Genomic DNA, 12669 nt, shown 5'->3' on the forward strand with positions numbered 1-12669 from the left:
AGCCGAGGTCATTGTCACCTTAGTTGCTGAAGCTTTGTCCTTAGCCGGTGTCATCACTTGCCGGAGTGCCTTGCTGGGTAGCTTGTTAGATACGCTTTGTCTTACTCATGTCTTGTCAATCTATCACCTTTTTAAAGAGAATCAACCAGTCGTTGCCACGTGCCCGAGCTGAGTGTAAAATCAGCCAGCAGAGAGAGAAACCTATCATTTCTTATATCCTTGTTTTTGAAGAGGAGAAAGAAGCTTTAGGAGAGGAAGATGAGTTCTTGAGGGAGGGTAGATTTCCAAGCTTGATCCCTAGAGATCGAACTGTTAGATCCATGTTCTAAGGTTAGATTCTTGATCTACTCGTGTTGTTGTTTATGTTCATGTTATTGCATTGCATGATTGAATATGATTTGTAAGCCATGCATTGCTTTGAAGTTCGGTTTTAGAAAGAGAAAATAATATTCATGTGTTCTTCAAGAAAAGTCATGTTTTGATCCGAAAGCTTGTATCAAGATGCATGTTTTTATGTTTGTTTCCATATGATCTTCAAGCATGGGTACCCAGGTCCGTGTTTTCGAACTCATAGCATGAAATCCCAGATTTTGTAATAAAGAAATTATGAATTTAGCATGTATGTTCTTCATGATCTTCATGTTCATGTTCTTCATGTTCTTCACGGGTGGAAACCTAGATCTCCAGACCTCACTCCCCTAAGTGTAGTTGCTGAGATCACCCTTATCTGGACCTCACACTTAGGCCAAGTATCGTATCTCACCTTGGCCTACCTTGTATAATCACTTACATCTTTAGTTTGTCTTGTGCGCACCTCGGTATGCAGTCGCACGCCGAAGCCTAGGTAACCACACCTCGGCTAGGAGGTGTGGGACCTCGGCAAAGACCTGGTTGGTACCCAGCATGTCTTCCTGACATGTAAAACAGTGTTTTGACTTCTAGCATGTTTTTCCGAGATCATTTGCATGCATGTAAGACTTGTTTTGAGAAGTACGTTCAGTAGACTTTGCCATGTGTTTGTAGGACTTGGACCTTTGCCTTGATCCCGACGTCCGAAGAGCTATGTGAGTGGTATTTTTAATAAAGTTATGTTATAAAGATTTGATAAAGCCTTGTTTCGTTTTGATAAAAGCATTTGATCAAGCATGAATGATTACCCCTATTTTTATGTATCAAGTAAGCTTTGTTTTGATGACATTCTCGGAAAGTCCCTTGTGCTGGAGGACTCTAAACTTTCGCAGTACTAAAGTCCCTTGTGCTGGAGGACTCTAAACTTTCGCAGTACTATGTATGAGAGATCTCTGCCATCGACGGTCTATGAACGGATGGCCCCACCGACGGCCTTGTGCGGGTGGTTTGTCTAATCGATTTCGGGTCAATTATTCCCTTGTTTTGCCACTGACGGTTTACCGCGTGAGTTTTGTAAGTCCGGAATGTCATCCCTTGTATTATGTAGATGTTATTAACATCCAAAGTAAGTAAGTAAGTTTTGTATGATCAAGATTGATGAACTAGATTCATCTCATGTTTTGTACAAGCTATGATATGTATGTTTTGCAAAGATCTCGGTTATCATTCATTTAAAACCTTTATTACTTGTACCATTCACTGAGTATCCAAGCTTACCCTCCCTATGTATATATGTAGGCAACAAGCAAGGGGTCGGCTACGCCGAGATGTGTGTTTTGTATGTATGTTATGTTTGTAGTGAGGATGTCGGCAACCTGGAAGATTATGTTTCTTGATTTGTAGTTCATGTGTTTTGTATATGTCGACTTGAGAGGCCTTTGATCAAGATGTAACATGTATTTTGCTTATGTTATATTCAAGATGTAAGGCCATGTTAAAGATGTATGTCATTTCATTTGATCTATGCACTGCTCTTATGGACCACTTGTATTGTAAATTATTGCTTCCGCACAACCCCCTATGGAATACTCTGATTGTGTGTGAATTTTGAAAGTTGGCCTTCGGTGTTCTCGGATTACTGGCCATCACGGCACCATCCTACTAGGGGCGGTTTGGAGTCATGACAGAATGGTATCAAAGCACAAGTTCCTTATAGTACGTTATTTACACACTTTGAGTTCTAAAGAGCATAGGATTTCCCTTAGAATGATCTTAGGATTGCATCATATTGCTTGCTACTTGACAAGGTGTGCATCATCTCGGCATAAGCATTTGTTACATCAGCATGATCACGTTCACTTGCATACATGTTCATTTGTTCGTTTTGTTCTAAGAGTCACATCCTGTATACTCCTAGCACCATGAGAAGAGGTAGACCCCCAGTTGGCCGAGATCAGTCCGAAGACAGGTTGGGCAGATTAGAAAAGATTGTTGAAAGTTTGGCCGATGAGTTAAGGCAAGCAAGGCGACAGAACATTGGTACTACATCTACTCAGGCTGAGCATACAGATGGCCGACGTGCAGCCCCACCTTCACCTCCTCCAGTGCTGCAAGAGCCTCTACAGCCAGCCTTATATGGGGTTGGCACCATAACTTTGATCAAAGAATTCAAGAAGATGAAACCACCGAAGTTCCATGGGGGTATAGAGCCGATGAAAGCAGAAACGTGGGTTCTTGAAATGGAGAAGTTGTTCGAGGTTTTTCCTAGCACCGACGCCCAAAAGGTGTCACTGGCAACATTTACATTAGAACGACGCTCGTAGATGGTGGATGATGATCCGAGAAAGTAATCCAGACTTGACTTGGGCCAGATTTTTGGAGCTGTTCTATGACAAGCATTTCCCACTTAGTGTCCGAGATCGCAAGACCACAAAATTTCAGATGTTGACACAGGGTAGCAAAACAGTGGCAGAGTATGATCGTGCTTTCACCGAGTTGGCAAGGTATGCACCTCACATGGTCGACAACGAATACAGGAAAGCTAAGAAGTTTGAGAGTGGACTTCGAGGGCCAATACAAGATCAGGTTAATTTGCTCAACATGCCGACGTATGCTGGAGTGTTAGATAAAGCCATCCTTGCAGAAGCCAACCTGAACAGAAGTCAAAGTTCGGGGAAGAATCTGAAGAAGAGGCAGACCTATGACAATCGCGAAGAAGAAGCAGACCCAAATGATGCCGAGGAGAAGACAAAGGTGGATAGTCCCAACAACGCGAATCCGGAAGGTGGCACTTGGCTGACATGTGCAAGTTACGGGAAACTACATTTTGGAGTTTGTCTTCAGGCAACTGGGGCATGTTTCGGATGCGGTGAGAGAGGTCATCGTATTAAGGATTGTCCCAAGGTAAAGGCTAGAGATGATAAGAAGAGATGAGAACTCGACATCCGGAGTCGTTTTGGGAACAAAGTAAGCGAAGTTTGGGGAACAAAGTAAGCGAAGTTTGGGGACCAAACTTCTTTAAGGAGGGAAGGATGTAACGACCTACATTTATGGCTTAGTCATGTTCATGTGCATTCACATCATGTGGTCTTGTTAAGTTTGCATTCATGAATCTTGCCTTGTTTTGTGCTTATGTGATTTGTCTAAGTGTTGTGTGCATGCTTCGTTCCTTCCTTGGTGTCTCAAGCCTAAGTTATATTAAGCCTAGATCATTCCAAGCCGAGGTCATCTTCATTCTAGAATTATCTTGGAACCATTTTGTTTGACCTCTACCTTCACCCTGACATATTGGCCGAGATGTCATTATCTAGGCCGAGGTGTTCATCACCAAGGCCGAGATGTGTATTATCTAGGCCGAGATGTTATCTTTGCACCTAAGTGATCTTGTCCTGGAGTGGTATGACCTAGACCGAGATGTGGCACATCTAGGCCAAGGTGTGGCACAGTTTAGTCAAGTGTTGTCCTTCCTAGCCGAGGTCATTGTCACCTTAGTTGCCGAAGCTTTGTCCTTAGCTGGTGTCATCACTTGCCGGAGTGCCTTGCTGGGTAGCTTGTTAGATACGCTTTGTCTTACTCATGTCTTGTCAATCTATCACCTTTTTAAGGAGAACCAACCAGCCGTTGCCACGTGTCCAAGCTGAGTGTTAAATCAGCCGGCAGAGAAAAAAACCTATCATTTGTTATATCCTTGTTTTTGAAGAGGAGAGAGAAGCTCTAGGAGAGGAAGAGGAGTTCTTGAGGGAGGGTAGATTTCCAAGCTTGATCCCTAGAGATCAAACTGTTAGATCCGTGTTCTAAGGTTAGATTCTTGATCTGCTCGTGTTGTTGTTTATGTTCATGTTATTGTATTGTATGATTGAATATGATTTGTAAGCCATGCATTGCTTTGAAGTTCGGTTTTAGAAAGAGAAAATAATATTCATGTGTTCTTCAAGAAAAGTCATGTTTTGATCCGAAAGTTTCTATCAAGATGCATGTTTTTGTGTTTGTTTCCATATGATCTTTAAGCATGGGTACCCAGGTCCATGTTTTCAAACTCATAGCATGAAATCTCAGATTTTGTAATAAAGAAGTTATGAATTTAGCATGCATGTTCTTCATGATCTTCATGTTCATGTTCTTCATGTTCTTCACGGGTGGAAACTCAGATCTCCAGACCTCACTCCCCTAAGTGTAGTTGCCGAGATCACCCTTATCTGGACCTCACACTTAGGCCAAGCATCGTATCTCACCTTGGCCTACCTTGCATGATCACTTACACTTTTAATTTGTCTTGTGTGCACCTCGGCATGCAGCCGCACGCCGAAGCCTAAGTAACCACACCTCGGCCAGGAGGTGTGGGACCTCGGCAAAGACCTGGTTGGTACCCAGCACGTCTTCCTGACATGTAAAACAGTGTTTTGACTTCCAGCATGTCTTCCTGACATGCAAAATAGTGTTTTGACTTCCAGCAGGTTTTCCCGAGATCATTTGCATGCATGTAAGACTTGTTTTGAGAAGTACGTTCAGTAGACTTTACCATGTGTTTGTAGGACTTGGACCTTTGCCTTGATCCCGACGTCCGAAGAGTTATGTGAGTGGTATTTTTAATAAAGTTATGTTATAAAGATTTGATAAAGCCTTGTTTCGTTTTGATAAAAGCATTTGATCAAGCATGAATGATTACCTTATTTTTATATATCAAGTAAGCTTTGTTTTGATGACATTCTCGGAAAGTCCCCTATGCTGGAGGACTCTAAACTTTCGCAGTACTAAAGTCCTTTGTGCTGGAGGACTCTAGACTTTCGCAGTACTATGTATGAGAGATCTCTGCCATCGACGGTCTATGAACGGATGGCCCCACCGACGGCCTTGTGCGGGTGGTTTGTCTAATCGATTCCGGGTCGATTATTCCCTTGTTTTGTCACTGACGGTTTACCGCGTGGGTTTTGTAAGTCCGGAATGTCATCCCTTGTATTATGTAGATATTATTAACATCCAAAGTAAGTAAGTTTTGTAAGTTCAAGATTGATGAACTAGATTCATCTCATGTTTTGTACTAGCTATGATATGTATGTTTTGCAAAGATCTCGGTTGTCATTCATTTAAAACCTTTATTACTTGTACCATTCACTGAGTATCCAAGCTCACCCTCCCTATGTATATATGTAGGCAACAAGCAAGGGGTCGGCTACGTCGAGATGTGTGTTTTGTATATATGTTATGTCAGCAGTGAGGATGTCGACAACCTGGAAGATTATGTTTCTTGATTTGTAGTTCATGTGTTTTGTATATGTCGGCTTGAGAGGCCTTTGATCATGATGTAACATGTATTTTGCTTATGTTATATTCAAGATGTAAGACCATATTAAAGATGTATGTCATTTCATTTGATCTATGCACTGCTCTTATGGACCACTTGTATTGTAAATTATTGCTTCCGCACATGTTAGCCCCCTATGGAATACTCTGATTGTGTGTGAATTTTGAAAGTTGGCCTTCGATGATCTCGGATTACTGGCCATCACGGCACCATCCTACTAGGGGCGGTTTGGGGTCGTGACAATAAAAGTTAGATTTTTTTTCTTTTATTTTTACAGAATTTAATTCTGTGAATTTGGATTAGTTTTCTGTGTAGAATTAATTTGGTTAAATAAAATTTCATTTTATTTTATTTTCAAAATTAATTGAAAATAAAAGTTACATTTTGTTTTGTTTCTTTTATTTTAACAGAATTTATTTCTGTAGTTTTGAATTAATTTGGTTAAATAAAATTTTATTTTATTTTATTTCCGAATTAATTTAAAATAAAAGTTACATTTTGTTTTTGTTTCTTTTATTTTAACAGAATTTATTTCTGTAGTTTTGGTTTAATTTGTTTAAATAAAATTTTATTTTATTTACCAATTAATTTGAAATAAAAGTTACAATTCTTATTTCTTTTATTTTTACAGAATTTAAAATTCTGTGTTTTTTGGTTTAAATTTACTATGTAGTATAAAATTCTAATTGTAATTTTATTTTATAATTTAGAATTTATAGCTACTAAAACTGGTCAACCTAATATTCTAACCAGTATTGGTATGGTGATTGCCATTACGCTAACCTCTCCTTATGTTGGGACTGTGCCAGTGAATAATGGTGAAAAACCAGAGAAGTTCTTATGAATTGATTTTTGCAAAGGTAAAGGAAGAACAAATAAGAACGTTACTAAAGCCGATATAACCGAAATGGATATAATTTCCAATGGTGTAGATGTCATAAATCTTTCTGCAGTTGTTTCCAAGAAAAATCTTGTCGGGAATCCTAAAGAATGGTGGGTGGACACTGGTGCTACTCGCCATATCTGTGCTAACAAAAAGATGTTCACATCTTATTCTACAGTGGACAATGGTGAACAACTTTTTATGGGTAACTCTTCGACTTCTAAAGTTGAAGGACAAGGAAAGATTATTCTGAAAATGAAGTCTGGAAATGAACTCACTCTCAACAATGTGTTGCATGTACCGGAAATGCACAAGAATCTTGTGTCCAGATCTTTGTTGAGTAAGAATGGATTTAGGCTAGTTTTTGAAAGTGACAAGTTTGTACTTACTAAAAACGGGATGTATGTAGGAAAAGGTTACATGTCTGATGGCCTTTTCAAAATGAATGTAATGACTGTTGTACCTTCTGTTATTAATAATAATATATCTTCTTCTTACTTGCTTGAGTCTTTAAATTTATGACATGGTAGACTAGGACATGTTAATTATGGATCTTTGCGTAGACTAATTAATATGGAATGTTTACCTAAATTTGACATTGATTCAAATCATAAATGTGAAATTTGTGTTGAGGCAAAATTATCTAAAACTCTTTTTCATTCAATTGAAAGAAGCACGGAACCACTTGAATTAATTCATAATGACATTTGTGATTTTAAGTCAATTCAAACAAGAGGTGGGAAAAAATATTTTATCATTTTTATAGATGACTATACTAGATATAGTTATGTTTATTTAATTCGAACCAAGGTTGAAGCTTTGGAAACTTTCATTCAATATAAGAATGAAGTTGAAAATCAACTTGGTAAGAAAATCAAGAAAATAAGAAGTGATAGAGGTGATGAATATGAATCACCTTTTGGTGAGTTTTGTAAAAAACATGGAATAATTCATCAAACCACCGCTCCTTACTCATCTCAGCAAAATGGAATTGCTGAAAGGAAAAATAGGACTTTAAAAGAAATAATGATCGCCATGTTAATAAGTTCTGGATTACCTCAGAACTTGTGGGGGGAAGCAATACTTTCTGCTAATTATATACTTAATAAAGTACTTCGAAAAAAAGTAAATCAAACACCTTATGAAATGTGGCATGGTAGAGTACCATCTTACAAATACTTAAAAGTGTGGGGGTGTTTGACTAAAGTAGCTATTCCTAATCCTTAAAATACTAAGATAGGTCCTAAGACCATTGATTGCATTTTCATTGGTTATGCTAAGAATAGTAGTGCATATCGGTTTTTGATTCATAAATCAGAACATACCGAAATGCATGTAAATACTATTATAGAATCGAGGAATGCATCTTTCTTTCAACATGTATTTCCAAATAAGACTGGACAAGAGACTAGTAACAATAAAAGATCTCATGATCAAGAACAAGAGTTAGATCAAAATGAGGAAGAGGAACCTAGGCGCAGTAAACGTGCTAGAACCTCAAAATCTTTTGGTCCAGATTTTCTAACATATTTGTTAGAAAATGAGCCTTTAACTTTTAAAGAGGCTATGTCCGGTCTTGAAGCTCCTTTATGGAAAGAAGCTGTCAACAGTGAAGTTGAATCCATCTTGCAAAATCACATTTGGGAATTAGTGGACTTGCCACTAGGTTGTAAACCTCTTGGGTACAAGTGGATTTTCAAAAGGAAAATAAAAGCAGATGGATCAATTGACAAATACAATGTAAGACTTGTGGTCAAAGGTTTTAGACAAAAAGAATGTCTTGATTACTTTGACACATACTCACCGGTTACTAGAATAACATCCATTAGAATGCTAATTGCCATTGTATCTCTATACAATCTAGAAATTCATCAAATGGATGTTAAAACCGCTTTCTTAAATGGTGAGTTAGAGGAAGAAATTTACATGGAACAACCAGAAGGGTTTTCTGTTCCAGGAAAAGAAAAGAAAGTGTGTAAATTGGTTAAATCATTATATGGTTTAAAACAAGCGCTAAAGCAATGGCATGAGAAATTTGACAAAGCAATGATGTCAAATGGATTTAAAATTAATGAGTGTGACAAATGTGTTTATATTAAAAACACAGACAAAGGTTATGTCATTGTATGTCTTTATGTGGATGATATGCTCATCATAGGTAGTAATAATGATATGATTAAAACTACCAAGAAAATGTTGAATAAACATTTTGACATAAAGGACATGGGCATTGCTGATGTAATTCTTGGTATAAAAATTACTAAAACATCAGAAGGTTATGCTTTGTCACAATCTCATTACATTGAGAAAATACTTGACAAATTCAACAAAGATGATGATCATCTTGTTAGAACACCTGTAGATGTTAATTTGTATCTTTTTAAGAATGTACAGGAAAGTATTTCTCAATTAGAGTATGCCCAAATTATTGGAAGCTTAATGTACTTGATGAATTGCACTCGCCAGATATAGCTTATGCAGTAAGTAAATTAAGTAGATATACGAGTAATCCGGGAGTAGAACACTGGAAAGCAATTATAAGGGTTCTAAGATATCTCCGATTTACTCGTAATATTGGGTTGAATTATACTAGATATCCAGCAGTACTTGAAGGATACTGTGATGCAAATTGGATATCGGATACAAGAGACTCAAAGTCTACCAGTGGGTATGTCTTTACTCTTGGTGGGGCAACTGTATCTTGGAAATCTTCCAAACAGACTTGTATTGCTAGGTCTATTATGGAATTTGAATTCATAGCCTTAGACAAAGCAAGGAAAGAGGCAGAATGGTTTCGTCACTTCCTTGAAGATATTCCAATATGGTCAAAACCGATGCCTGCTATATGCATACATTGTGATAGTCAATCAGCTATAGGTAGAGCACAGAGTCATATGTATAACGGTAAGTCACGACACATTCGTCATCGACATAACACCATAAGACAACTACTTTCTAATGGAATTATTTACATAGAATATGTTGAGTCTAAAAACAACATAGCGGATCCACTAACCAAAGGGTTAGCAAGAGAGTTAGTTGAGAATTCGTCGAGGGGAATGGGACTTAAGCCTATTAAATAAGAGTTACCACAACGGCAATCCAACCTAGTTGACTGGAGATCCCAAGATCTAGGTTCAAAGGGGCAACCGAGTTGTGATTGACTCAGAAGGATCACTGGGGAGTCTAATTCCTACCCATTTCTTTGATGAAATAGTGATGTCTGCAGCATTTGAGGTTAAGTAAAATTTTAATGATTCTTATATCTAGGTAAACCTAATGGAGTATGGCAGGATACTTTTCATAAGAATCACCTATGTGAGTATGAACTGGGCTGGTTCTATAAGATTTATGAAGGGCTACAAGTCTTTAGAGCACTCATGAAAGACCAGGTTGTTCAAGGCCAAAATGAACACAATAGAACTAAACTATGTCTAGGAATATACTGTGTGAGTTCTATTGTCTTGGTTTACACGAACGGCTGAACAGTTCAAGACATCATGTTCATTGGTTAGCTAGTAAATCCGATAGTGTCTCACAAGGGAAGGTTCAAAGCCAAAAGCTACCTATCATTTGCAGAATATTTTCAATTTCTGTACTCTCTGTATTTAGATCATGTTGTTGCATTTTCTCTCCGTCAAATTCTATTCATGTGGGGGATTGTTGGAAAAATAGTTAATATAGGCATATTTTGGGCCGACTTTGAGCCCAAAATTGAATGGGCCCCGAACGTTTTTTGGGGCAGGTCCGAAGAGGTGAAGTGTTCCTTGCCGCGTGACAAGTCACACGGTGAAGACGGTTTATCAAAACCATTTATGAGTGAATGGGAACATGACGTCGTTTTCGAGTTCGTGGAATTGAACATTGAAGTTTTGAATGTGGGTTTCCTTGTGAGGCTTGTCCCAGATTGAAACCTGAAGAGAGTTTTGTTGAGTTTATAAGCTCTAGCCTGCAATACTTGGGTTGGGCCCCAAGGGGCACCCTAAGTTTGTAGAATGGGGGAGTTATGAACAAAGTGAACCTTAGCCCAAACCACCACACGCGCGCGCGCGCCGCCGCCGTCCGTTCGACCAAGCCGAGCCGTGCCGGGCGCGGGTGTGGGTCGGGTCGGTTCTTGTATTAATTTTTTGGACAAAATTCATTTTAATTTTTTCAAAATAATATTGCGAGAATTTAATTCAAATTTGAATTCTAATTTTTTGTCCAACATTTAAGACAACTTATGTCCGAAATTCCTCAACAAATTTAAACTGGTTTTCAGTTATTTAACTTCCAGAAACTGCCCAGCAGTTCCGGGTATAACTGTCCAGCAGTTTATCTGTTGAAACAGTTTGCAAATCTGTTTGAATTCAAACAGCACTTGTTCAATTCAAATACCCATCTGTTCAGCTCAAAATTCTGCACCTGTTCGGCTCTATATATACCAGCACTGTCCGGCATGTTTTCCAATCCGAAAATCAGTCTGAATTTGGTCTCTTTGCTGTTCATTTTGCTCTACTGCATTTACTCTTCATTTATTAGTTATACAATAATATTAAGAGAGTATAGAACACAAGGTTTGGTTCGCCGTAAAAATTTGTGTGGAGTGCTACTACAAGTTTTTGAAGATCATTGTATCCTGGGAGATAGACGCCACTCAACCGTAAGCACCGTAGCGGGGCGAATCTGTCTTAAGGACAGAGTGTCACACACTCGACTTGGTCTTTTATTTTTGATTCGGTTCGATAAATAAATTCGGTATGTTATTTATTTATTTTGTTTGAATTAGTTTCAATTTATTTTATTTACACAGAAGATTGTTCCAACAATACCAACTGTGATACATATCTTTGAATCCTCTCTTCTTTTTTCTTTTTTAGTTCATACAAACAAGCATGATTCAGATATGCATTATGGCTAAAGTTTCTTGCTTCCTCTACCGCAGTGTGCAGATAACCGGCCCAAGCTAATTGTTGGGTCACTTGTGGATGGGAAGCCAAGAGAAGCTAGGATGAATCACCCAAAAGGGATTACTGTCAATCAACCACAAAAATATCTACATTGCTTACACTCTGAATATGGCCATCAGGAAGATCAGTGATGCAGGTAAAGTAGAGTTTTTGCTTAAAAACAACCCAACCTTGGTAACAGAACTGTTATGGAAAATGAGAAATTGAGAAAAATTCACTATAATGTGGATATTACAATTAGTCAACTCTTTTTCAACAACCCCATGTTACAGAACCTCTCAAGATCCAAAAACCCTAGAACCATGAAATAATCCCTCAAATACAAAGATCCTAAAAACATCAAACTTGGACAAAATAGATCCAAATACAAATGTTGGGTAGGACCCATTGAGTCAAAAGTATTTGGTCAGATCTATCAAGGAAACCTCAAATGTTGGGTAAAACTCAATTGTTACAAACTTCAAATCTCATCCTTATTACCATTTCTTCACAGTTAAGATCATAGATATTTAATTGAGAAAATTCACTTTTGCAGGGATAATAGTACTTGTTACAGCCGGGTTCTTTGGTTACAAAACACCATAAACCAAGGAAAGTAACTCTGTATTGGATGCATTATACATGTGGGATTCTTGGTTTCTCGGTCTGTTCAATTTGGGTCTTGAAGCATAGTAGATTGATGGGAAGCTCTGACATTAACAACTAGATTCGTGAGGTAAAGGACTCGACTATTAGCTTTTGGAATGACCATGTAGAGCGACTGGTATAAACTTTTTGGATAGTCTAAATTTTTTGTATATTTTAAAACTTAAGGATATAGTTTTCGAATGTTTTGAATGTATAGACAATTGTTGAATGTTTATAATTTATGGATATAGTGTCTTTTTTTATGTTTCAAATAATATTTTCGTGGTTGATTGATTTTTGTGATGCTTGTTTGTAATATTTGTTAGATTATACAAAATTGGTCAAATAGAACCTGTTGAAAAAAAGAAAAAAAAAATGCATATTATACAGTAGGCATAATAAGTCGTCGTATTACATATTTTATGGCGCGCAATTAGCGTCATTATTTGTTTCGCCAATTAACAGCGTACAAAAGTAATCGTAGAAAAAGTAACGACACCGCACAAAATTTGCCGTTAAATAGTTTTTAACGACGTACTATAACATGTCGTAGAAAAAGT

At 37.8% G+C, this 12669-nt stretch overlaps 1 protein-coding gene across 16 annotated transcripts in view; it reads left to right on the forward strand.

Moving 5' to 3' along the window:
* LOC114298625 (peptide deformylase 1B, chloroplastic) overlaps window positions 1–12381 on the forward strand; it is a 34081-nt gene extending 21700 nt beyond the window's left edge. For 11 of the 16 annotated variants that reach the window (XM_082920746.1, XM_082920715.1, XM_082920725.1 and 8 more), the window contains 2 exons: window positions 11458–11618; window positions 12018–12381. Coding sequence is in view for 2 of the 16 variants with exons in the window: in XM_082920732.1 (XP_082776858.1) it covers window positions 1024–1064; window positions 1648–1745 (139 nt within the window). In the remaining 14 variants the exon portion in view is untranslated. Of the gene's footprint in view, window positions 1–1023; window positions 1065–1647; window positions 1907–5499; window positions 5782–11457; window positions 11619–12017 lie in introns of those variants that run through there. The other 5 variants (XM_082920743.1, XM_082920742.1, XM_082920748.1 and 2 more) reach the window with 2 other exon arrangements.
* The last annotated feature ends 288 nt before the right edge of the window (window positions 12382–12669 follow it).

The sequence above is a fragment of the Camellia sinensis genome, chromosome 3 (genome assembly GCF_055761805.1).
Source record: "Camellia sinensis isolate YWXY chromosome 3, ASM5576180v1, whole genome shotgun sequence".
Lineage (NCBI taxonomy): Eukaryota > Viridiplantae > Streptophyta > Magnoliopsida > Ericales > Theaceae > Camellia > Camellia sinensis.